This window comes from Podarcis vaucheri (genome assembly GCF_965113315.1).
Source record: "Podarcis vaucheri genome assembly, chromosome: 9".
Classification (NCBI taxonomy): Eukaryota; Metazoa; Chordata; class Lepidosauria; order Squamata; family Lacertidae; genus Podarcis; species Podarcis vaucheri.
In genome coordinates this window covers 51708400-51732092 of record NC_138767.1, presented here as the reverse complement: position 1 = coordinate 51732092, position 23693 = coordinate 51708400, and the positions used below count along the sequence as shown (strand labels likewise).

General features: G+C 42.4%; 1 protein-coding gene across 2 annotated transcripts in view; it reads right to left on the bottom strand.

The window, feature by feature from the left end:
* The window catches only part of WWC2 (WW and C2 domain containing 2), a 117118-nt gene extending 112516 nt beyond the window's left edge, over window positions 1-4602 (bottom strand). Inside the window, exon 1 of one of the 2 annotated variants that reach the window (XM_082237189.1) lies at window positions 4112-4602. In XM_082237189.1, coding sequence (XP_082093315.1) covers window positions 4112-4242 — 131 coding nt within the window. In that variant the 5' untranslated portion in view covers window positions 4243-4602. Of the gene's footprint in view, window positions 1-3245; window positions 3577-4111 lie in introns of those variants that run through there. The other variant, XM_082237190.1, reaches the window with a different exon arrangement.
* Between the last annotated feature and the right edge of the window lie 19091 nt (window positions 4603-23693).

Here is a 23693-nt window from a genome sequence, read left to right as displayed (position 1 = left end):
TTTCACCTTTCCCAGCCTTAGACTCAGCTATCCTTGTAGGGCCCAGCATGGAGGAGGATGGTGATGAAACTATAATTAGTCAGCTCGGTCTGTCATTGACTGTCTCCAGAAACTTTCTACCCTCCATCCTACCAGTCTCAACAGCCACCAGCTATCAGTGGCTAAAACAGCATCCTCTGCCAGGCCATGACATTCCTCTTGCTTTCCATTTAAAACTAAGGCTGAAATCCATTGGACACAACAGGGATTACTTCCAAGTAAACCTGTGTAGAATTGCATTGAATATGCCTTAAAACCCTGTGCCCTTAAAAATAATAACAAAGAACAATGTTATAAAAGTACAAAGGGCATCGACTTTGCACCTGGTAGCTACTGAACAGGTGCTGGACACTGAATACTGTCCTAACATTAGGAAGATACAATATATTAGATATGATACTACTTTATCTAAAATTCAGATCACTGGTCCATCTAAGGTAGCTTAGTATGGTCTACTATTGACTGGTAGACTTTATCTCAGCCAGTTTATGGTCCCAACCCCAGATTTTCTCAAGGATGGAAGAATGTGGGGGAGGGATTACTTATGCGGAAGGCATCCCACACATTTTCTTTCAGCTGGGCTCTATTTCAAGTGAATCTAGGGTTTTAACTAAAGGTTTTGAAAAGATTTCTGGGGTATTTGCAGAGAAATGGTTAAGCACCTACCCCAACTCAACTTTCTGCAGCTTTCCCCATAGCAAACCTGGAACACAGAAGTTTGCTTGTACAAAGACAGACCATTGGGTCCATCAGACTCACTATTGTCTATACTAGGTGGCAGCAAATTTCTATCATTTCATAATGGGCCCTACCTGGAGATGCCAAGGACTGAACCTGGTAACTTTCACATGCAATGCTTGTGCCGTGACTACTCTGCAATTCATCCCCAATATGGGGTTTTAACTATAAATGTCTCTGGTAAGACCAAGACTGACTGTCAGAGAGGTTTTTCTCTGCTCTGCTACTCAATGCCTTTTAAAGGTAGAGCTGTCAGACAGTAAATCTAAGGCCTTCTGCACTGAGAGCATGCACTGAGATATGGCCCACTCTTGAGCTGCCATTCTGAGACCCTTACACCCGATTCTACAAGTCACTGTGCCAGCACAACAGTTCTTAAGGTCAGCCCTTACTCTGAAACACATTTACAGTGGTACCTCGGGTTAAGTACTTAATTCATTCTGGAGGTCCGTTCTTAACCTGAAACTGTTCTTAACCTGAAGCACCACTTTAGCTAATGGGGCCTCCTGCTGCCGCCGCGCCGCACAATTTCTGTTCTCATCCTGAAGCAAAGTTCTTAACCTGAGGTACTATTTCTGGGTTAGCGGTCTGTAACCTGAAGCGTATGTTACCTGAAGCGTATGTAACCTGAAGCGTATGTAACCCGAGGTACCACTGTACTAGGAAAGAAAATCAACTGAAATAATTGGGGCTAGGCTACAATCTGACACACATTTGCCTGAAAATAAGACCCACTGAAGATAGTAGTTCTTACTTCTGAGTAAATATGCATAGGATGATGCTGCAATACTATGCACACTTTCTTGGGAGTAAGTCATATATTTCAGTATATAGCTGGGCTATAACTCTGGATAGATTCAAGATGAGATGTTCACCTTTTACAAGGCGGATCATGCACTGTATACTGAACTCAAATAACAGGGTATACATTACCTGCCTTTTCCCCTTTGTTCCCATATTTGTGTCTCACAGCCGAGACCCATACATTAGTTATGGATTATCTTAAGTACGAAGTGCAACATACCTCTTTCTGTTTGTTCTGTAACAGTGAGTAATGAGATTGACAAGCATTAATAGAGTTACCCCAAACACTGTCTCCTACACTGTTTAACAAGGACTTCACTTCATTAGCTCTTGTGAAAGAAAATACAGTCAAGCTCTGGGCTGAAAGTGCCCCAAGTCTTCTCTCACTTCAGAAGTTAGGAAATTAATGAAAAGTGAAAGACAGTAGTCAACTCAAATCTCATGTGATACAAGAGGCAAATTGCACTTCATTTTCTTAATATAGCAGGGGGAAATGTAATTGTAAAGTTATAGTTGCAAGTCTGGTTAGCAGAACAGAAAAACCAGATATCTGATCAATACTATCCACATGTTCAAGGTGTCACAACAACTCAAAATTTAGTTAACAACGCACAGCAAAAACAATATTTAATTTGAGTCTACAGCACTCTTGATAGACAGTAGCACAATATCCTTCATTCAAGCATTGCATTTTTTTCTGTAATCTATTCATAAACAAACATTTAAATGTAAAATCAACAGAAAACAGGTAAGACGTTTTCAAAACTTTATCATTATAAGTTGCCAAATATATGCAGAACTCAGTACAATTACCACAACCTGCAAAACCCACCGCTTTATCAACATTTACATTCTGTTTCAGAGATTTTTTTGAAGTACACAGAACGTCAAATAAGAATGTTAGATCAGCAGTTTAAAAACAGTTTCATTCCAGTAACGTGTTTATTGTTGCAGCTGCTACAACATTTTGCACGAGGCATGTCAAACTTTTCAGTCTGCAAGCACCATGGAGTCACTGCAGCTACTCTTTCTTATTTCAGCCAGGAAATATAAGCCAAGACCTTCATGAATAATTCAGCACCGTTTGTGCCATAAATTTATAATGCCCCTTATTAGTTGGGAGATAACTGGATTTCATTGGGCTTAATAATGTCCAACACTAGTTCCAAATGTGAACAAATGGCCACTAGATATGTTTTAAGAAAATTATATACTGGAGAAACTGTTCCTTAACCAAAGACAGGCCATTTTAGATCACTAGTATTATTCTTGCAACGGATTAAATAGAAACTAATATTTATAAAGTAAATAATTAGTTATAGGATATCTCATCATGAATTTTATCCCCTTGTTTACATTCAAAACCTCAAGTTTGAGGACTAGGAAAGGCAAGGAGCATCCTATAATCTGTAAGGGGGGGGGGGAATAAAAGCAGTCAGTTGAGGCCTAGTTTTGTGGTTCAGGCATGAGGCCTGTGAAGACTTCCCTCAGATTCTCCACAAGAACTCACTTTGGACAGATGTGGGGTGGAACAAGGGATACACATCTAGGGTTGAGATCAAGACAACATACAAGGCATATATATATATATATATATATATATATATATATATATATATATACTAATAATAATCCAGGATTTCAGAAGTAATGGAAGTTCAAACCTGTTACATGCCAAACTTGCAGTTCCAAAAACAGACTGAGCAAACTGCCTACACTTCCCCACCACCACCAGCACTTACTCCTCAGAAAGGCTGTTCAAAAAAGTTTTGTACTAAAGAGCACGAAGTCAAATACAGTCTTATCACTTTTTTTTTTTTGCACACAGTCCCAAGATCTTGACTGTGTAGATTTTGGAAGAGAGAGAAAAAGGCAGTGTAAAAACAACTTGGCGGAATTCTTTAAAAGACTGACAAATCTATTCTAATTAGAATCCTGATTTCTTAAAAAATAAATCTTTAAAACTTGTGCAAAGTTGTTGTTGTTTTAAAAAGAGAGCGCCTCCACCGACTTTAGTTCTAAAGGCAATAAAGTTTACGGTAGAAGGAATTTGCATTTTTTAAAAAATAAATAAATTGGGGAGAAGGAATGGGTGGGGATTCTGTGGCGGGTCACGAGAGCCTGAAGACATTCCCAGAGTTCTTTCCTTCCTCTTCGCAAACTCTCCTTTTTACTTCCCAGCCTTGCAAGAGTCACTTTCACTCTCTTGTCTCCAACTGCACACAAACACACACCCCCCTCGCAGGACAACACATGCCAGAAAAACACACAAACACACACACCCCTCATCTCCTCCCAAAATAATACTGGAGAGGAACCCACTCCCCTTTTTTTATTTTTACTCTTTGCAGATTCTTATATAACTGTACGAGACCCTCCCTTACACGGGAGGAGGAGGAGGTGGGGAGCGGAGGAGAGGCGGAAAGAAACTCCCTAAAGTTAGGACAAGCGAGGCTGGTGCCAAGTGCTCCCCCCCCCCCGCATGCTTCAGCCCCCGCCTCTTGTGCTCCCCCCCCAAATCTACACCCACCTGTCTCTGGGGTCGATCCAGCTGGTCTGTTTGGTGTTGTGGTCGATGTAGAAGACTTTCCCATCGAAATCTCTCGCCTCCTCCCAGCCGTCGGGTAAGGGCAGCTGCCCATTCCCCACTTTCCTAGGCATGGCCGAGGGCGGGGGGTAGCAGCTGCTGCTGCTGCTCCATAGGGACCAGAAAACAAGAAAGGAGGGAAGGAGGGAAGCGGGAAAAAGGAGGACGACCCTACTTCTCTCTCTCTTCCCCCCCACCCCCTCTTACTTCTCCCCGGGAACCCTGGGCGGAGGGAGGGAGGCAGGCAGAGCCTTTGCAAATCGGCCAGGAAACTCGGCGGAGTTTCAGTCCACCATGTCTGAACGGGAGTCTCCGCTTCCTGCCCCCATTCCGTAGCAGCAGTGGGTCGGGGGGGGGTCCAGGCTGAGCCGAGGCGGCGACTGGGTTCCGATCCGGGGCGGACGCGGAGGGTCGAGTTGTGGGGGGGGGGGAGCCCGGCTCAGCCCCCGGAGCGGCGGCGGCGGTAGCAGAAGCAGCCGCTCATTAGCATGAGATTAGCATCCATCTCATCTGCATGCACATTCCTCGCTGGGGCATTCCTGAGCGTTAACCCTGCCAGTGCCAAAGGAAGAAAGGAAGGGAGAATGAAAGACAGGCAGGCAGAAAGGCCGTCATCATATGTGAATGTGCTGGGGGGGCGGGTAGTCAGAAAAAGCGGGTGATGGGGGAGGAAGAGGCGAGGAAAGAGAAGCAGAGACAAAGGTGATCACAAAAGTATTTTTTTTATTATAATAATAAACCCTCTATGAACTGTATGGGGGTGGGGGTGGGGCGTTAAAAGTTCACTGCTACAACTCTCAAAATGCAAACTTTGAAAGTCCATCAGTCCCACCAAGTCAGCTCCCCAAAGTAGTTAGGTATGACCTCAATGGGTCTGCTGTTGTGACCTGCAGCCGGATTGTTTTCTGGCCCAGCAAAGGCTGCTTTCTACATCACACTTTTTATAAGTAGGGCAAGTACTCTCAGGAGTCACTTCAGCAACTAAGAACATTGTGTTCATGTTCCAGAAGGCTTCATTTTGTCCCTCAAGATGCCACTGGGAGTCTTGGAATGGCCACAGAGCGTTCCTGAGCCTGAAATGACAAAGACAACCTTTTCCTCACATTTATCTTGTTTTAAATCAGGGGGTGCCTGGCAGATGCAACCCAGTGAAAAAATAAAGCAGGAACTACCTGCTTTAGGTATTACTGTAGTTTTTCTCAGCACAGGTATCAATAATGGGAATGCCTATAATGGGAAGACAAAGTCGGTTATGGTCCTGTGGACAAACAGCTGGAATTTAGTGGAATGGAGAGAGAAATATTTAAACATAATGATGTCCAGCGCATAAGCATTGTGAAACTGAAAAAGTAGCTTTAACTATCGTATTCACTGCAGATATGAGTGGAAATTGCCCAGAAAGTCCAACAGTCACATTTAATTTCAAAAGAGAAATTTCCCAACTATTGCAGGATTAGCTGAAAGGGAACATTCAGTGGCCCAACTCTGCAACATTCCATAGTTCCTAGTCAGTCTTTCTAATTTTAAAATTTTATATTATTTTTATTTCTTTTCATTTACAAACTAATACTGTATACTTATTCGTACATGGTGAGTCCTAGAAGTTTGTAGAAACCTAGGCTCCTACCTTATTTTGGGATATCTGTTTTCTTACAGGCATGGGACCATTGAAGGTCATCATTTGGGGGAATTATAATGGACAGATTTCACAAAGAGCAACATACACAGCAGAGTTTACTAAGACTGTTTTAGGGGCTGCTTTAGTTTAACTTCTTTATAAATCACTTTTTAAGCCACAGCAATTTTTGCATAACCCTCATCTGAAGGTGCCTTATAATTAAGATTTCTCCACAATCTGTCCAGGCCACAGGTGGTCTCACAACCAGTGTTTTTTCCCCCCTGGGGGTACGCATACCCCTAAACATTTTGTGAATCTAAGTCTGTCATCATGGAGGGGCAGTATTTCAATATGAGTAGGAAAATGAAGAGTACCCCTAAACATTTTTAAAGAAAAAAGCACTGCTCACAACAATCCTACCTGTTCCCACAGATGATAAGGGTCTACCAAAGCTTTGAACCATGCCGATTACATGACAAGTTGCATCTGCTAAGTCTCGCCAGGCCACACCTCCACCTGATGACTCACTAGCTGCTGCAGTAGCAGCAGCAGCAGCACTCTGTGCTTTGCTTCCCAAATTTACATAATCTGGTCATTCTTGGAATCACAATCTAGTTGGGAGCTATCAACCTATTACTTAATACAGAAAAAGAAAGCTAGTTTATTTAACCATTTGTATGGGTGATAGCCTATGTTAGTCATACTCAGAGTAGACCTAAGTCCATTGATTTTAATGGGTCTACTTTGAGTATGAGTGGACGCAGGTGGCGCTGTGGTCTAAACCACTGAACCTAGGGATTGCTGATCGGAAGGTCAGCTGTTTGAATCCCTGTGACGGGGTGAGCTACCATTGCTCGGTCCCAGCTCCTGCCCACCTAGCAGTTCAAAAGCACGTGAAGTGCAAGTAGATAAATAGGTACCGCTCTGGCGGGAAGGTAAATGGCATTTCCGTGCGCTGCTCTGGTTCACCAGAAGCGGCTTAGTCATGCTGTCTGCATGACCCAGAAGCTGTCTGCGGACAAATGCCGGCTCCCTTGGCCTATAGAGCGAGATGAGTGCCGCAACCCCAGAGTCGTCCACAACTGGACCTAATGGTCAGGGGTACCTTAATGTTGGATAGCACCCTATGTTTTTAACCTTATCCAAATCGAACAATTAACCAGGCCAGATGGAGGCCTTTGGCTTTTAACAATCTAAGTAAGGCCTTTTAGAGTAGGTGGGATGTTTTAATGTTTTCTTCCCCCTCGCTACCTTGTTTTAATATAAGTATGCAGTGCTTTGGGGTGGGCAGGGTTATGCATACCCTAAATATTTTGTGAATCTTTGTACTTTTGTTCATTTACTGTATTTATTTTTCCCTTTTTGAACTATAAAATGAGGGTTTTCTTGAGTCAAAATGAGAGTACCCCTAAACATTTTTAAGAAAAAAAGCACCGTACGTATGTATTTTATTTTGTTTTTTGTCATTTTGAGTTGCCTGTGACACAAAAGTGACTAATAAGATTAATAATAATAATAATAGTAATAATAATCTCCTGTCTTTCCTTACTCTTTTTCTGACACACTCATTTTCTCCTGTCATAACACAAATAATAACCACTCACTGACAAATCAGATATATGTATGATGAAGTAACAGAAAAAGCTAAACAAAGATAGGAAAAGGAAGAAGAAAGTGACTAGGACACATATAGTATGTGGTGTGTTAAAATATTCACCTTTTCTATTCATAATTTGTCATTATAAATAAAAATAAGAGAAATGTGCAAAATATAAAACAATCCCTGTACATATTAGCAAAATAACAGTAACAATTTATATTCTGAACGGAAGTTTCATATCCCTTAATTACCATGTTTCAATATCCATGCTTAGAATATTCCTTGTACAATGCTGATTCCAGTAAAGAATAAAAGAAGTATTTTTTCTGAAATATTTCTATTGAGTTGATTCATTCATTGTATAATTGTTTATATTACATTATTTTATTCAATACTATCAAGTTCTGATGTTTTTCTTCCATTAGCCTATTAAGGGTATTCTATCCATTTCCATGTCCTTGTGATCTTTATGCAGGCAGCTATCAGCATATGAATAACAAAAATCTTCATTGCTCTGAACCTGATGTTTGAGTTTCCCAAAAGCATTATCACTAGATTCAATTGTAATTGACAACTAGTTATTTAATTAATATTTACTTGAATCCCCCCTCAAAAAAACCATTTTAATTAAACAGCAATACCAGCACTAACAGAATACCAACTTTCCTTCATACTTTTAAATGTAGGCATGAGCTTATCTGCAGCAAAAAATACACACGTGCCCAACCAGACCAACTGGTTTTAATTTTATCAGATGCACTTTCTTTTATTAATAAGATTCAAAAGTATGTACATTGAAAAATGTGAAGAGGAGATTCCTGTCTTTTGAACCCAGCTGCCAAGTATTGATTTTGGCACCACAGTAGAACTTCAAAGTATGAAAACAGAGCAAGTTCTTATAAGGAGAGAGTAGCCTATTCACCAGCTAATGCACATTTGTGTCTAAGTAGCCTCTGCAACTATATACATGGTCTACAAATTCTATATACTGTAAAGAGTTAGTACAGATATCTCATCTACCTTGCTTCTTTCTCTGCAATTAATTATACTAGTGTCCTATGAGATGCAACAGCTTCCAGACTTGAGTAAGGGCATATTTACATTATTTGGTGTACTAACATGATCCATGTATAACAGCAACAGATGGAAAGATAGCTTATGAGACTAAAACTATATTTTGTACCACATGGTGTATTTGTAATGAAAAGTAGGCCTGGCTGGGAAATTACCAAAGGAAACCTGTGACCCAATGGAAGTTCAAACAATCATTTTCCAGCATGTGCCAAGGCAGAACTTAATTCAGGCTTGGAAAGTGGTTTATTTTACAATTTCAGTTTACTGCAGTCTGGAAAATGCACTACAGATGTGTGGCGGACCACCCCTCGCCAATACACACAAAAGACAACCACTCAGTAAAGGTTATCGACCCACAGTGACTCTTTAGTTCACTTTGGTGTTGTATATACAGTATTTGATAAAAGAAAGTTCAAGCCCTTTAGGGTGGAGTTTATCATGCAGAAACCTCTCCAGTGTAAGTATATTCAATGTTTAAAAGAGCAAGCCAAACCCCATTAAAGTGGGGTGGGGTGTGTGTCATGAGCCCCACAACACTGTTAAAATCAGGTTTCAATTGGCAGGCTCTGATGGAAGAGGAGGAAGAGGAAACAGAGGGAGGGGTCTGAATTGGGGGATGTGGGATGCAGGGCCGTACGAAGTGGGGGGCGGAGGGGACGGATCACCCCGGGTGCCCCTCGGGGGGGTGACAAGATGACCCCTGCCTCCCCCCAGCTGTAGAGTGGTTGAGGGTGTGCACAGTCAGTATGGACGCCGCTCATGGGGCGTCCGTACGGGCTCCCGCTCTCACCGTCCATATGGGCTGCCTCTCGCACAGCGAACGTACAGGATCCATCCATACGGGATGCCACACATGCGTCACCGGGCGGTTCGCCCTGCTCCTCAGCGTCCCGCCCCGGGTGCCGGAGAGGGTTCCTTCGCCACTGGTGGGATGGAGGAGAGGGGATCACCCCTTCTACCCTGACTTCAGTTGCTTTGTAAGCAGAAGCAAGGGTGATGGCATTGCTGTGTGTGTAAGCGGGAACAGGCAGCGTTGCATTGCTGTATGTGCTAAGATGCCAGGAGGTGGGCTAGTTGAATGTGTCCCCTGCCTCCCTAAGTTCATTGGCTCCCTCCGTGTGTGGGTGACACGAGATGTCATTGGTTTTGTGGGCATTGGTTAATGTTTTCAAAGATGCTGGGGGGTTGTTATCTGCCATTTGTTGCACTGTTTTCTGGTTATCTGCTTTGCAGCTCCCCTCTTGAACTGAGTAGGTTTAGGATAGAGTGGCAATTCCACTGACATCTCTCTCCTGTCCCAGTGTACAATTAGGGCATAGGATAACTCTGTGCTTTAAAATCCAGACAGATGCACAATAAAGACAGAGAGCAGATTCTGGCTGCTCAAGCCCTATAGTTTGCTCTCCATGGGAATGTTTGCCTCATCAGTAGGATGATATAGCTTAAGAAAGGATTAGTAACAAGGAAAGTCCTTGACACAAATAAGGAAGTAGTGCCTAGTTAAAAAGACTTATTTCCGTAGTACAGGTCAGGGAGTATAAATACCAATCTGAAATATTTCTAATACAGATGAAATTATTTGGCATTAATAGTAAAGCAGGAGGAAAATGTTTTGGCATTGCATGCAAGACTGAAGCATATGCAAATACAAGTCCTCATTTGACAATGACAGAGTTTTCCTGTTCTCATGTTTTATTACAGTATTTTGAAACAGCAGCCCAGGAAAACATTTAAACTTGCACTTAATCATGTAATCAGATTTATTAGGGGGCTGTCATGAACCCCACAGCACTGCTAGGATCAGGTTTGAGTTGGCAGACTTTGATAGAGGAGGAAGAAATGGGGACGGGGCTGAAATGGGGGGACCTGAGTTGGAGGAGGGGAACCTTCCCTTTCTTCTTGTACATCAGAAACATTGGAAGGGGGAGCAGAAGTGCTGGCTTCCCCCTCTGACCGTCCTGAGGAGCAGAGAGTCTCAGTAGAGGCTGGGGGAGGCTTTGATCAGCCAAGGCAGGAAGCAGAATAGGAGCTTGAACACAAGGGTACAGTCTTGTCACCTAGAACCAAATGTTGCTTTCCCAGGTGGGAGCAGACCCACCTGCCACGACGGAGTGCATGCTTGCAATCCTGACATTCCCACAAGGAAAGAGAGTCTCACAAATGAGTGCACCATCCCTCTCATTGAAATCTTGGTGGGAGGAGTAGGGGAACTTGTTTGGACATCTTCATTGCTTCTGTCCATTTCTGAACTTCTAGTCCTGCTCCTGAATTCCTGAATCGTGACTCCTGAGCACTATCCCTGCTGCTGAGCCGGTACTGTTAGTTGCCTGAATAAAAATGTCTTTGCTACATCCAAGTAAGAGCTTCTCTCTCTCTCTCTCTCTCTCTCTCTCTCTCTCTCTCTCTCTCTCTCTGTGTGTGTGTGTGTGTGTGTTGGACAGGAGCCAGGACAGGGCTGTAATTTGTACAGTGAGTTGATGGAAGAGTTCTTAGTGTTACAAAATATGCAGCAACTATCACATTTATAGCACAGTGGATTATTATTTCTATACGGTCTGTGTATTATCTTTTTATGCTGTAATCAATATTCATAGTCCCCCACCCTAATAATATTGTTCCATTTGACTGCATTAACCTCTTTAGCTTTGAATATTTGGAAATCCAGTGAAAGAATGTATAGACATGTGTGAGGGTCTCAGACAGACTGGATTAAAGTATATACAGGCATTACGCTGAATCATACTGTGAGACTGACCCATCTGTTACACTTTTTGCTTTCCTTCCTGTTAGGCACACAGAAAGCAGTCAAATAAACACACAAAACGCCAGACACCTTTTCTTCGTCTCTTTTATAATCTCCTATCTGGTTATTTTACTTTTTGCAGTGGACAAACTACTTAATTTCCATACACATGGAACAGGGCCTCTTCTCTCCTGAAGGAGCCCACTATAGGACAAATCCACTTTCCAATTACAAGGCACTCTCAGATAATTACCATGTAGTTAGGGCTGGCTCATCTATTGGAAATGTGGGACATTTGTCCTTTGAATTGGGTTGCTTCCAGATGACCTCTTTATATAACATTCATTCTGATTTAATTGTGGGCATGTTCTTCAACATTGCATCAAACAATTGCTATCCCATACTTTCTAGTGTACTTTTCGTGCACTTTTCTTAGCACAGAAAGTCCATTTTCTTTGTGAGAAGAGGCTGGTTTCTTGCACAAGAGCAGCAAATCCACTTCTACAATGTGAATTTACCAGTGTGCGATTCAGTCCCACTGCAAAGTAGCAACAGTCTGGTAGCTACTGTGGGTTCTGCAGAAGGCACCAAGGAGACAAGCGCTCAGAAAGAAAAGGGTGGTTTCAGTAACAAAGCTATGGTTTTATTGGCATTGGTTGTGCTGTATAACCAAGCAGCATGTTCAGTTAGGAATTACATGAAATAATTTGGAATAAAATAATTTGATTTTAATACTACAATAACATATGAGAACTACATGTATTAATTGAACTACATGTATTAATTAATTGGCTTGAGTTGATATTTTGTTCACTGATCATAGGACACACCGTAGTTGCTGAATGAGTCCTTGGTAGTGGCCAGTATAACCAAAGGAGAGAGAAAACCATGCCAAAGGAATCAGCTCATGAGCGTCAACAGGACAAAGGCATACATTCTATTTAGCCAGGGATCAAACCAGAGTCAGTTTCCAGAAGATCCATTCATGAGGATCAAGGAACTAGTAGATGGTGCTGGGAGCATAGAACACATCTGGGAAATTTGTCCAAAGTGCCATTGGGGACAGGCATAATAATTTTGCCTGTCAAGTCTTAGAGAATGAAGAGAATGAAACAGGAATGGCAACTCTAGAATGATGCTTTCCGACATTTATGCACTCACCTAACGTTTTGAAACAGCATTCCCCAAATCTCCCCAAAACAAAAGGAACAATGTTTTACCAGGAAAAAGGGACTGTCCGTGGTAAACAGGGAAGATTTGTGTACAGTGGTACCCCGCAAGACGAATGCCTCGCAAGACGGAAAACCCGCAAGACGAAAGGGTTTTCTGTTTTGGAGGCGCTTCGCAAGACGAATTTCCCTATGGGCTTGCTTCGCAAGACGAAAGCCCATAGGGAAATCTCCGGGGACCTGTTTTAAATTGCTGGCGGTCGGGAGCAAAGACTTTCGCCCACAACCGGCCTTCAGAAGAGGTCCTGGACCTTTTCTGAAGGCCGGCGGGGGGCAAAAGTCTTTGCTCCCCCCCGCCTGCCTTCCCGGGACAGCGGAGACTTCTCTGCTGTCCCGGGCGATCTTAAAATGCTGGCGGGCGGGAGTGAAGCGTTCGCTGCCGACCCCCAGCATTTTAAAATCTCCCCAGGACAGCGGAGACTTTTCTGCTGTCCCGGGGAGATTTTAAAATGCTGGGGGTCGGCAGCGAATGCTTCGCTCCCGCCCGCCAGCATTTTAAGATCGCCCGGGGCAGCGGAGACTTCTCTGCTGTCCCGGGCGATCTTAAAATGCTGGCGGGCGGGAGCAAAGCGTTCGCTGCCGACCCCCAGCATTTTAAAATCTCCCTGGGACAGCGGAGGCTTCGCTCCCGCCCGCCAGCATTTTAAAATCGCCCCGGGACAGCAGGGGCTTTTAAAATGCTGGCGGTCGGCAGCAAAGCCCTCCTGTCCCTGGAGCTTGTGGGGCGGGAGGTGGGAAGAAGGGCTTTTGTTCCCACCGCCAGCCTTCAGAACAGCCTTCTGAAGGCTGGCAGTGGGAAGAAAAGCCCTTGTCCCCCCCCCCCCAGCCTTCAGAAGAGGTCGGGGGACAGACTGTCCCCGGACCTGGTCTGAAGGCGGTTTCCCTAGGAACGCATTAATTGATTTTCAATGCATTCCTATGGGAAACCGTGCTTCGCAAGACGAAAAACTCGCAAGAAGAAAAAACTTGCGGAACGAATTAATTTCGTCTTGCGAGGCACCACTGTATATGAATCTTACATATATAGGTTCAGGTGAAAAACTGATCAAAGCATCTTAGAGACTTAGTTAGCTTCTACAGCAGAGCTGCTGCAGCATGCGCGCGCGCGCACACACACACACACACACACTTTTCTAGGTCTAAAAGGACATTACATGATAAAACATTGGAGCTACTGCACATTGCCAGACAATTTTCAAACTGTAGAGACAGAACTGTCTGAAGATAGATGGACTCATCACAATATGATGCTTAATAGTGTAGTATAGTAACAACATGGATGCAGGTGGCACTGTGGGTTAAACCACAGAGCCTAGGACTTGCTGATCAGAAGGTCGGCGGTTCAAATCCCAGCGACAGGGTGAGCTCCCGTTGTTCGGTCCCTGCTCCTGCCAACCTAGCAGTTCGAAAGCACGTCAAGTGCAAGTAGATAAATAGGTACCGTTCCGGCGGGAAGGTAAACAGCGTTTCTGTGTGCTGCTCTGGTTCGCCAAAAGCGGCTTAGTCATGCTGGCCACATGACCCGGAAGCTGTACGCCGGCTCCCTCAGCCAGTAAAGCGAGATGAGCACCGCAACCCCAGAGTCGGCCACGACTGGACCTAATGCTCAGGGGTCTCCTTTACCTTTACCTTATAGTAACAACAACAACAAAGTCGGTTCTCAAGAATATTAGAATATAAATTTCAATATGGCAGGACTGGGAGGTAGCAAAGAGAGGAAAGAGACAGGAGGAGCAAAGGTAGCCACTGATGATTGAGAGCCAATGCAATTACATGATGTACCTAGGCTTCACTTCAGTTGGATATTAGACTAAGGTTAGAAAGAGTACAGCTCCCTCTTCTGATCAGCTGTCATGGTGGCATAGGGAATGGGAAACAGATGCCTAGCATCCAAGATCTAATATTGATTGTACCTGATACAAGGTACCTACAACATTTCATTAAAACTGGCCATGTGTTTTTTTGAAGTGTTAAGGGAACAATGTAGTCCACGTACAGCAAATTTCTAGAAGGAGATTTCACTGGGGAAGATTCCTTTTGGCTCACTAGAACCCAGTTTCATCCACACACACCCTCTGCAGTGTAGTTTCAGTACTCAGACAACCAGGATTCTCATCTGACCTTGTCTCACCTTCCCACTGTCTGTGCATGAGCAGGCACAACTAGGACTGCTAAAATTAGGGGTGGAAGGTTATGAGGTCTTGATCCACAATCCCACCCCACTAATCCCTCCAACTTTAGCCTTCATCCTTCTAAAAATGTTAGCTAAGGAAGGGATCATAAGAAAGATAAGTGGGCCAGTTCCCCTCTGGCTGTCCTTGCAATTCAAGTGGCAGCTCTCAGGGTAAATAGGAGGACATGTTCAAATCCCCCTTCACCCTGTCTAGCCTCACCTTCTGCTCAGAGCAAGTCAGAAGTGAGAGAGGGAGGAAGTTAGATGGGGATGTGGAAGATCTGCACATCCTCCAGGTCCTTCCTTCTGCCTGCTCACAGAGGTGTATGCACATATGAAAATAGGGGGGAAGAAGGAAACAAGGCTCCATTGAGTCTATTAGAATCCTCTATGTGTAGATGCTGCACTTGGAATGGATAGGATCAGGCCCTCTTTTATCTTCCACTATAGTTCCATTGTAGCCTTAACTACTCAGGCATTACTATGCATTATGGTGCCTAAATAATATATGTTAAAGTGTCCTTTCGTAGCATTATGCAGAATGTTTCAAGGGGCACTAAATCTTATTTTTTCTTGAATAGGAATGGCTCTTTAATCTGCTTCTGCTTCTGAACATTGCTTAAAATTATGGCATATATACTACAAATAGCTTTCGGTTTTCACCATTTATTTGACAAATATAATTATTTTCAGGAAAAGCTTGTCAAACACAGTTAATATTCCCACTGGCTAAGCCCTTAGGTAATAGATCTCAAAGTAATAGTTGCATTCTGAGAGTTTATATTTTCTTATTATTTTCATTAGAAGAAACCTTTAATAATATTTAGTGGTGTTTCTCTCTCTCCTGAAAAACATTTTCCAGGCTTCTGCTAATTAAAACCTTTATATCTTTTAGACAGTAAGAGTGGCTTTTCAAACCTGTAACTATTATGTAACTTGCTTTATTAGGGGTTCAATTGTAAAGCCAGATAAACCTGTGATTTAATAATTGACACTTACTGACTACATTTTCCCCATGTAGAACAGTTTGCAAACATTAATTAACTAATTAATCCTTGAGTGACTCCTATAATTTAAGTAAGTAAGTACATCCTCACACATTTCCCTGTAATTTAGGTAAATAAGCATTGTCTCATGCATTTTGCAGAGAAAACAGTTTATAGGCACCAGGAAAAAGAGGGAGGAAAAAACCATCACACTGCTATAGCAAGAAATGAAATCCATTTGTGGTGATCAGTTTCTACTTTAATACAGTATTTCTATATTATAATGTGAAATCTAGGCTTTACTTTGCCAACTTTCAAATAAAAAAGCAGGAACCCCCCCCCCCCAGCTTACTATAGAACCTTGATTCTCGAATGCCTTGGTACTCATACGTTTTGGCTGCCGAATGCCGGAAACCCAGAAGTAAGTGTTCCAGTTTGCGAACGTTTTTCGGAAGCCGAACGTCCGACGCGGCTTCTGCTTGAGTGCAGGAAGCTCCTGCAGCCAATTGGAAGCCGCGCCTTGGGTTTCGAATGGTTTCGGGAGTCGAATGGACTCCCAGAATGGATTAAGTTCGAGAACCAAGGTACTGCATAATAAATAGGTGTACTCAACTATGATTTGCTCAGAGGAGACACATTGAAATTAATAAACACAACAAAGCTAGGCCCATTAATTTCAGTACTATGCAGAGTTAAACTTAGTTGAATACGCCCCAAGATTACTTATCATGGTTAACTTACATTTTGATCACACAATCACGGTGTTTATGAAATTAAAATGGTGGTGTTATGAAATGTTAATTGTGATGTGTATGGTGGATTGTAAATATGGAATATGGGGATGGGGGCTATTCAGGGTTAATTTATCTTGAATGGACAAAAATGAATGTTATTCCTGTTGTCCCCTAGTGCTGCTTCTGATCCATATTTGCATCTTCGTCACTGCATGTAACCAGAAAGTAGTTGTTCTACTAGCCTAAATAATGACAAAAGTAGTTCTATGTGTAGAATGCACAATTTTCACAGTGTGTGTGATTCTTCATCAATGCAAGTCAGTGCAAATTGTACACATCTAATGCCTTCTTAGAATCATAGCTGTCAACGTTTCCCTTTTTTTAAAGGGAAATTCCCTTATTCCGAATAGGATTCCTCGCAAGGGAAAAGTTGACAGCTATGCTTAGAATCCCCACTGAGGTAGGTCTGAATATATAAATACACTGAATGGGGTGTGTAATTGCAACACAGAAACACTATTCACTTGACGTCACATTAGAACTATGTTGATAATGACCACATCAAAAGTGGCTCACCTTTGGCCCTCCAGATGCTGCTAGACTACAACTCCCAGCATCCCTGACTATTGGTCATGTTGCCTGGAACTGACAGGATTGGAGTCCAACAACATCTGGAGAGTCACAGGTCCCCATCCCTGGATTACAGCCTACCTGGTTTAAAACTATATTGTACATTGTAATGTATGAACAATCTCAGATTGAGTCAGATTGCAAATTGCTTCCTGGAGTACTCTGTGAGGGTCTCAAATATCAACTATACAAAAACATGTACTGTATGTAAAGAGTGTCCCTTGAGGAATCTTTCCACCATGACTTTCAATATCTCAAACATTTGAATCACAGAATATGTATTTTGAAACTCTGAGGAGCTACTAAGGTGACCCAGCACCAGCAATCTTGTCTTGCATAATATGATTGCTGAAGCTCTGAATCCGTATTTTCTTTTCAGGAAGATGTCTTGAAATGGTTCAAGATCACCGACAGCCAATCAAACTTTCCTTTTTAGATATTTGCTTTCTTTTATCAGTCTTTAGATTCTGAATTTTATTATCTTGTGGTCATTAAAATTTATGTATTAATCCCATTAAATTTGTTTCTACGTTATGTATTTTTCACTTCTTATCCCTAGTGGCTCGCTTCTTCTGTCTGTAGACCAACATTCAGGCAATAGAAACAGAATGAAAGGGTGACAAATCTGTAGCCTGGTCCAGAGCTCTGTGTGTATTCTAATGTAGAACTTCTGGCAAGTACAAATCATCACTCAAAACAAAGTCCAGGGCAGCCCATACAAATTGAATTGTCCTTGACTTTGTTTTGAATGTGGAAGCTATGACCAGGTTGGAGCGCTGTGATGCATGCAGAAAAACCCACAACAACCTAGGTTTGAAACATAACACATCTAAATGACATTAGAGGTTCTGAGACTTAGAAAGAAATAATCCTTGCTCATTAGTAATAAGGAAAAAAATCTGTAATTTCCTTTGTGTCAAAACTAGACATGAGACCAATGGAAAACAAAACAATGCTTCATGGTTTTGCATCTTGCCTTCCAAGTTCAATTTCTCTGTAGACCTGAGCAGATTTTGGGGGGGGATAATTTGTTCTTTTATTGTATTTATAATTAGCCTTCTGCAAGAATAAGTTCTCTTTTCGTTTCCGCAGTGATGCATTGACTCCTTCGTTACAGCAAAAATCCATGACCCCCAGTGTTCGACTGTAAACAATGATAGTTACTGGCCTCATTAGGCAACTAGCAGATGGCTTATGAAGTTCTCATTGGAGCTTTTATCCATTTGTGGCTTGCCATGTGCAAATGTTTGCCTTTTCCACTGAATAAAGCCATGCCAAATGGGACTCTGTTTCCTATTTTTATTAGTGTTGATATTTTCTTTTAATAGTTGTGAAAGAATTTCATTTTTGTCAGTTACATAGTCAATCTGCTCTTGTGTCATTCAGGTGAATTGAAAGTAAAGCCCAGGTAGAATTTCACATCAACAGTGTGTAAAATGTGAATAGAATAAGTATGGAGGGGGACTCGTTCACATACAACTAGTGTTGAGATCCAACTGGTTTTATTCTGAATCACTGTTGTCAAGATTCAAACTCATTTACATAACTGGCAAACTTTCAATGTAGCCATAATGAAGCTGAGGCTTGCTGGTCAACTCTCTCTGCCAGATATACAGGTAAGTGCAAACCACACATTACTGATCCTCCCAGGTCTTTCTCCTGCTGAGAGTGGGGTATTGAAACTGTGATTGTGGGCATTCTTAGGACTGCTATTCAGTGGTTCCACTCGCTGAGGTGCTGCCAGTCTAACAGGCTTGGCATTAGCACATAGGACTGTCAGGCAGCTATTTGGCCTCAGCACCTTGGTAGGATCCACAAATGATGTCTTCTCTTTAAACAATTACCCTCTCCCCTCTTAAAGTATTTTATAGCACTCCAGTGAATGACTGGTGACTGGTTCTAGTAACCCCACAATGTCCTGGAGTGATGCTACTTAGTGGGCAATGGGGAAAATTTAAATGACCACTCGCAGATACTCACTGAGTATTGCCTGTTAATCATCAGAGCTCTGTTGCTGCCAGGTGGACCACATTCAGGGGTTCTATCAGCAGGGACTTGCCAAGAGCCCTCTATAACAATTGGAGCCATCTCTCAAGGGCTAGTGACTGGGAGTGGCCACTTAGACCATATAACACAGGTCCTGAAAGACTTGCATTGGCTCCCAGTATGTTTCTGAGCACAATTCAAAGTGTTGGTACTGACCTTTAAAGCCCTAAAAGGCTTCAGCCCAGTATACCTGAAGAAGTATATCCATCCCCATCATTCTGCCCAGACATTGAGGTCCAGCTCCAAGGGCCTTCTGGTGCTTCCCTCACTGTGAGAAGTGAAGCTACAGGGAACCAGGCAGAGGGCCTTCTTGGTAGTGGCGCCTGCCCTGTGGAACACCCTCCCATTAGATGTCAAGGAAATAAATAACTATATGACTTTTAGAAGACATCTGAAGGCAGCCCTGTTTAGGGAAGTTTTTATTGTTTGATGTCTTATCATTTATTATTATTATTATTATTATTATTATTATTATTATTATTATTAATATTCTGTTGGGAGCTGCCCAGAGTGGCTGGGAAAACCCAACCAGATGGGCAGAGTATAAATATTATCATTATTGTTGTTGTTGTTGTTGTTATTATTATTATTATTAGAAGAAGAAGAAGAAGAAGAATGGTGGGAGGCTGCAGCTGAGGAACTCCCTAGAGAAGCCACAGAGGAAGAAGGCTCAGATCCAGGGGAGTGGTGGTGGGACACAGAAGACAGATCAGAAGAGGGAAGGAGCTGGGGGCAGAAGACACAAGAGACTTGAGTGAACAAGAAGAGCTAGAGGCAGGGAGCCCTCCGAGGTCAGGACTGGATGACACACATTGAACAGAATCTGAAGGCCAGGGCAGGGAAGGGCCATATGCTGCAACAGCTTCACAGCAGCTGCCCAGTCCCTCTGCCTTGAGCTCCCCTCCCCGTTTGACTCCGAGGTCATGAAAAGCTTTACACGTAGCTGAACAGAAAAGCCGGGGGGGGGGCTCTTCTTCCCAGAATTTTGCGTCTGCTTAGAATATGGCTGGAAGAAGAGGGGTAGCAGGAAGAAGAGGTGCCAAGAGCCAGCCTTGGCAATGTCTACACAGAGGCAGCCATGCCAGAGTGATCTCTGTTGTATCCTAATTTCCTAAATAAAATAGCTGACTTTCCTTCGAGTCTCCTTTCTGAGCTGTTGATGAACCTGCTCCCCTGACAGTGCCCTGACACCATCCTTGCCATCTATAATCCAGAATCATAGGCTAGAAAGCATGAGTTTCATTTACTCCATCACTTATTTTTTTGATTAGTGGTTTGTTACATTTATTGCCTGTCTTTCTTCTATCACAGACCTCAAGTCAGCACACTGACCAGACCGCAGAACTGCTTAGATCTAGCAAAGTTGCCTGAACGGCAGTCTGACTGGGCTTACTCCATCTCTTGATACTGTTGAGCAAAGCTTTCAGTGAACTAGTTTGGTTTAACCAAGCTCACTGAAATGGTTCAAACATCTCTTAAAAGTAGTTCCCATAATGGTTGGGTAAAGTGAATGTGAACTGAGTAATTTGGGGTAGAAGTTTGAATGATTTCTAGTTCATCTTCAGCTTTGTATTCTTACATGTGTTTTTTATTTTACCCTTTAGACTCTTCAGGCCTTTTCTTAATCTTTTTAAATATATTGTTACTTCAGCACAGCAGCTTGTAACATTCTGAAAGCTGGAGTGTTGTTGTTAGCCTAGGAACATTTGGATGCCCCCAGACTGAATAGTGAACTGGTTTAGTTTGTTGCATAAAGGGACAAACATTAACTTGAATTAGTTCCCTTTGGGACATACGAAACCTGAACTAATTACTTTTTGAAATGAACTTTCCAAGTTCTGAATATGAGTTAGGAAGAAGGGCTCTACATGTAGGGAAAGCATAATATGTGAAGTGACTCTATATAGCAGCATAATTAATGTATAGAATTAAGTATAGTTTTTGTTAAGTTGTGGGTGAACATATCAGACGACACAATGATTCTTCAAACAGCTCTTGTTTATTCAGAGGCCAGAACAGAACTGAACTGAAGGGTTCAGTCAGCCTACTTATATAGAGCTCCAGTACAGCGTAACTGTAACAATTTTCTAAAAATATCCAATCACTGAACGTCACTTTCGATCCCTTATTTGCATAACTATCTACAGTATCCCCCTGCTGGCCCAGGGTGAGAACTTCAGTACATAACAGTTTTGTTGCTGCATTAGCTAATGGGCTTAAACACGGCCATTCACTGAAAAAAGTCAAGGCAGTGTGCGTCACCCTTCCCCCTCCCTTCCCATTTTATCCTCACAACAACCCTGTGAAGTAGGTTAGGCTGATGCACGCAGTCAGCTTTATGGCTGGGTATGAATTTGAGCCCACATCTCCTGAGTCTTCATCCAAGATTCTCACCTGTCTCTTCCTGTGAATGATGCCATTGGACTGCAATATCATCCTCAGAGGAATATATCCTAGAGAATTAGAAGCATTTGGCAACGCAGAATATGCTTCAGTGTGTTTTACAGTGTACTTTAATCTAACCATCTCTAGAGAATGCATTTTATTGAGCTAGCGTCTGTACAAGCCTTTATGCTTCACAGAGATCTTCTTCAGGTTTTGTTTTTGTGGATTTCCTTTTGTGGGAAAAAAAAAGAGTATCCACACCCATGGGAGTTGGTCCAATAAAAGCCATAATCTTACCTTCTTCATCTCTCTCCAGAGCCTCGTGTGTCTTTCATCTTTATATTGTGTTTTTATGTTTTATTTTCTGTTTTAAATTTTAGCACTTCGAATTGTGATTGCTCTAGTGAGACACCATTGTTTTTTTAAAAGAAAGAGAGAAAGAGAGAGAGGGAAGATTGTCATTACTTTCCATAGCATGTATTTTATGTTTTTATCTTCACCTGCTTTTATTAGAAGATTTGCATTAAAAAAGATCTTTATTTCTTCAGAGCGCATCTGTTCCTTCTGCTTATTGCTCACCTGAAAATATAACATTGTGCTAGCAACAAATTCAGTGAGGAATATAAGCAACAGTAGCAGATGAGCTCATAAGAAACAAAGATCCTGTTTTCATGTAAACGTTCCACTAATTAAAAATGAAGGGGAGGGGGTAAAAATAATAAAATGTGGTGCTAGCAAAATATCAATCTTGCAGCACAAACATGTCCCTGACTGAACACCTATTGGCTGGGATATTGGATTATTTCCCCCCATTCTTGTCCATCATCACAAAGGATAATAGGACTCCAACTAACACAGTGCCAGAGGTATTTGATACTCAGGAACACTGATGCCATATGTCAAGACATAAGACACAGGGCACATCACTCTGCTCCCAAGTCATTAGCACTTTGAGCACTCATGTTGGTTCACTAACACTAAGCATCTAATATCCTACGAGTACATTTTCTTTATGTGAGCAGAACCAGTCAGAGGGCTAGGTGTAGGACTGGGCTTCAAGCTCAGAAGAGATTTCCAATTTGAACATTTGTTATTATTTTTCGGCATTTGATAAGTTTTGCAACTTGCTTTTGTGGGCATTGGACCAAAATGTCACACACACACACACACACACACACACACACACAGCTTAGAGGTGCAAATTGAAGAATTTGCCAAGGCTACAAAAGCTCTCTTTTTTTGGCACCTTATTTTGTTTTCACATGTCGTCATTTTTATTATGACTGGCAGCCTCAAAAGCTGGAAGTATCCCAGTTCTCTCTGGACATCAGAGAGCTTTTCTTTTGTGAGAAATAGTATGGAAAGGGTAGCAGTGGTCATGATCACAGTTCTCATTTGTTGGGGAGGAAGGAAAATCTGAAATGAATTCTCCTCCCGATGCCAAGCCAATTCAGACACTGGGCATTCTGTAATTTTTGGCACTTATTTCCCACCATTTCAACTTCTATTTTTCTGCAGAGCTTTATAATCTGAGTTGTTGTTGTTAAGTTTATCACAAGACTGGTTACAACAATTTTCAATTCAGAATTTGCACTCTCAGGAATAGGGTGGGTCCAGAAAACACACAGCTCAAGTGTCAAAGGCACGGTAAGAACAGGGGACTGAGGATGCTGCGACAAGACTTCTAGTCAGGAAAAAGAACATAAGTGGAGCCCTGCTGGATCAGACCAAAGGCTCATCTAGTAACAATGGCCAGCCAGATGCCGATGGGAGGCTCACAAGCAGGACATGAGTACAATATCAATGAGAAGTAGAGCAATAGTATGAGCAGGAAGGAAGAAACCATAGCTGTGGAAGTGAGAACAAAAGCTTGTTCCTTCCTCATCTAACACCCTTCCCTTTATTTTTCGTTTCTCCTTTTCCCCTTTGGAAAACAGGCATTCAGAGTAGTACAAGCTGCATGCCGGTTCTCGTGTATCTTTGTGGAGAGCAAATGGAAGCACCTATAAGCCTAAACTCAGATCCATATTAGATGACTAGATTAACATATACAATTATTTATTTATGTAAATAGCTCCTGAGGTGGGAAGAGGGACTGAGACTTAGGCTCATGGGAGCTTTTGTTGTTGTTGTTTTTTAGCCATTTACGGTAATTGTGTCTGACTCTTCGTGACCCCATGGACCAGAGCACACCAGGCACTCCTGTCTTCCACTGCCTTCCGCGGTTTGGTCAAACTCATGCTGGTATCTTCGAGAACACTGTCCAACCATCTCGTCCTCTGTTGTCCCCTTCTCCTTGTGCCCTCC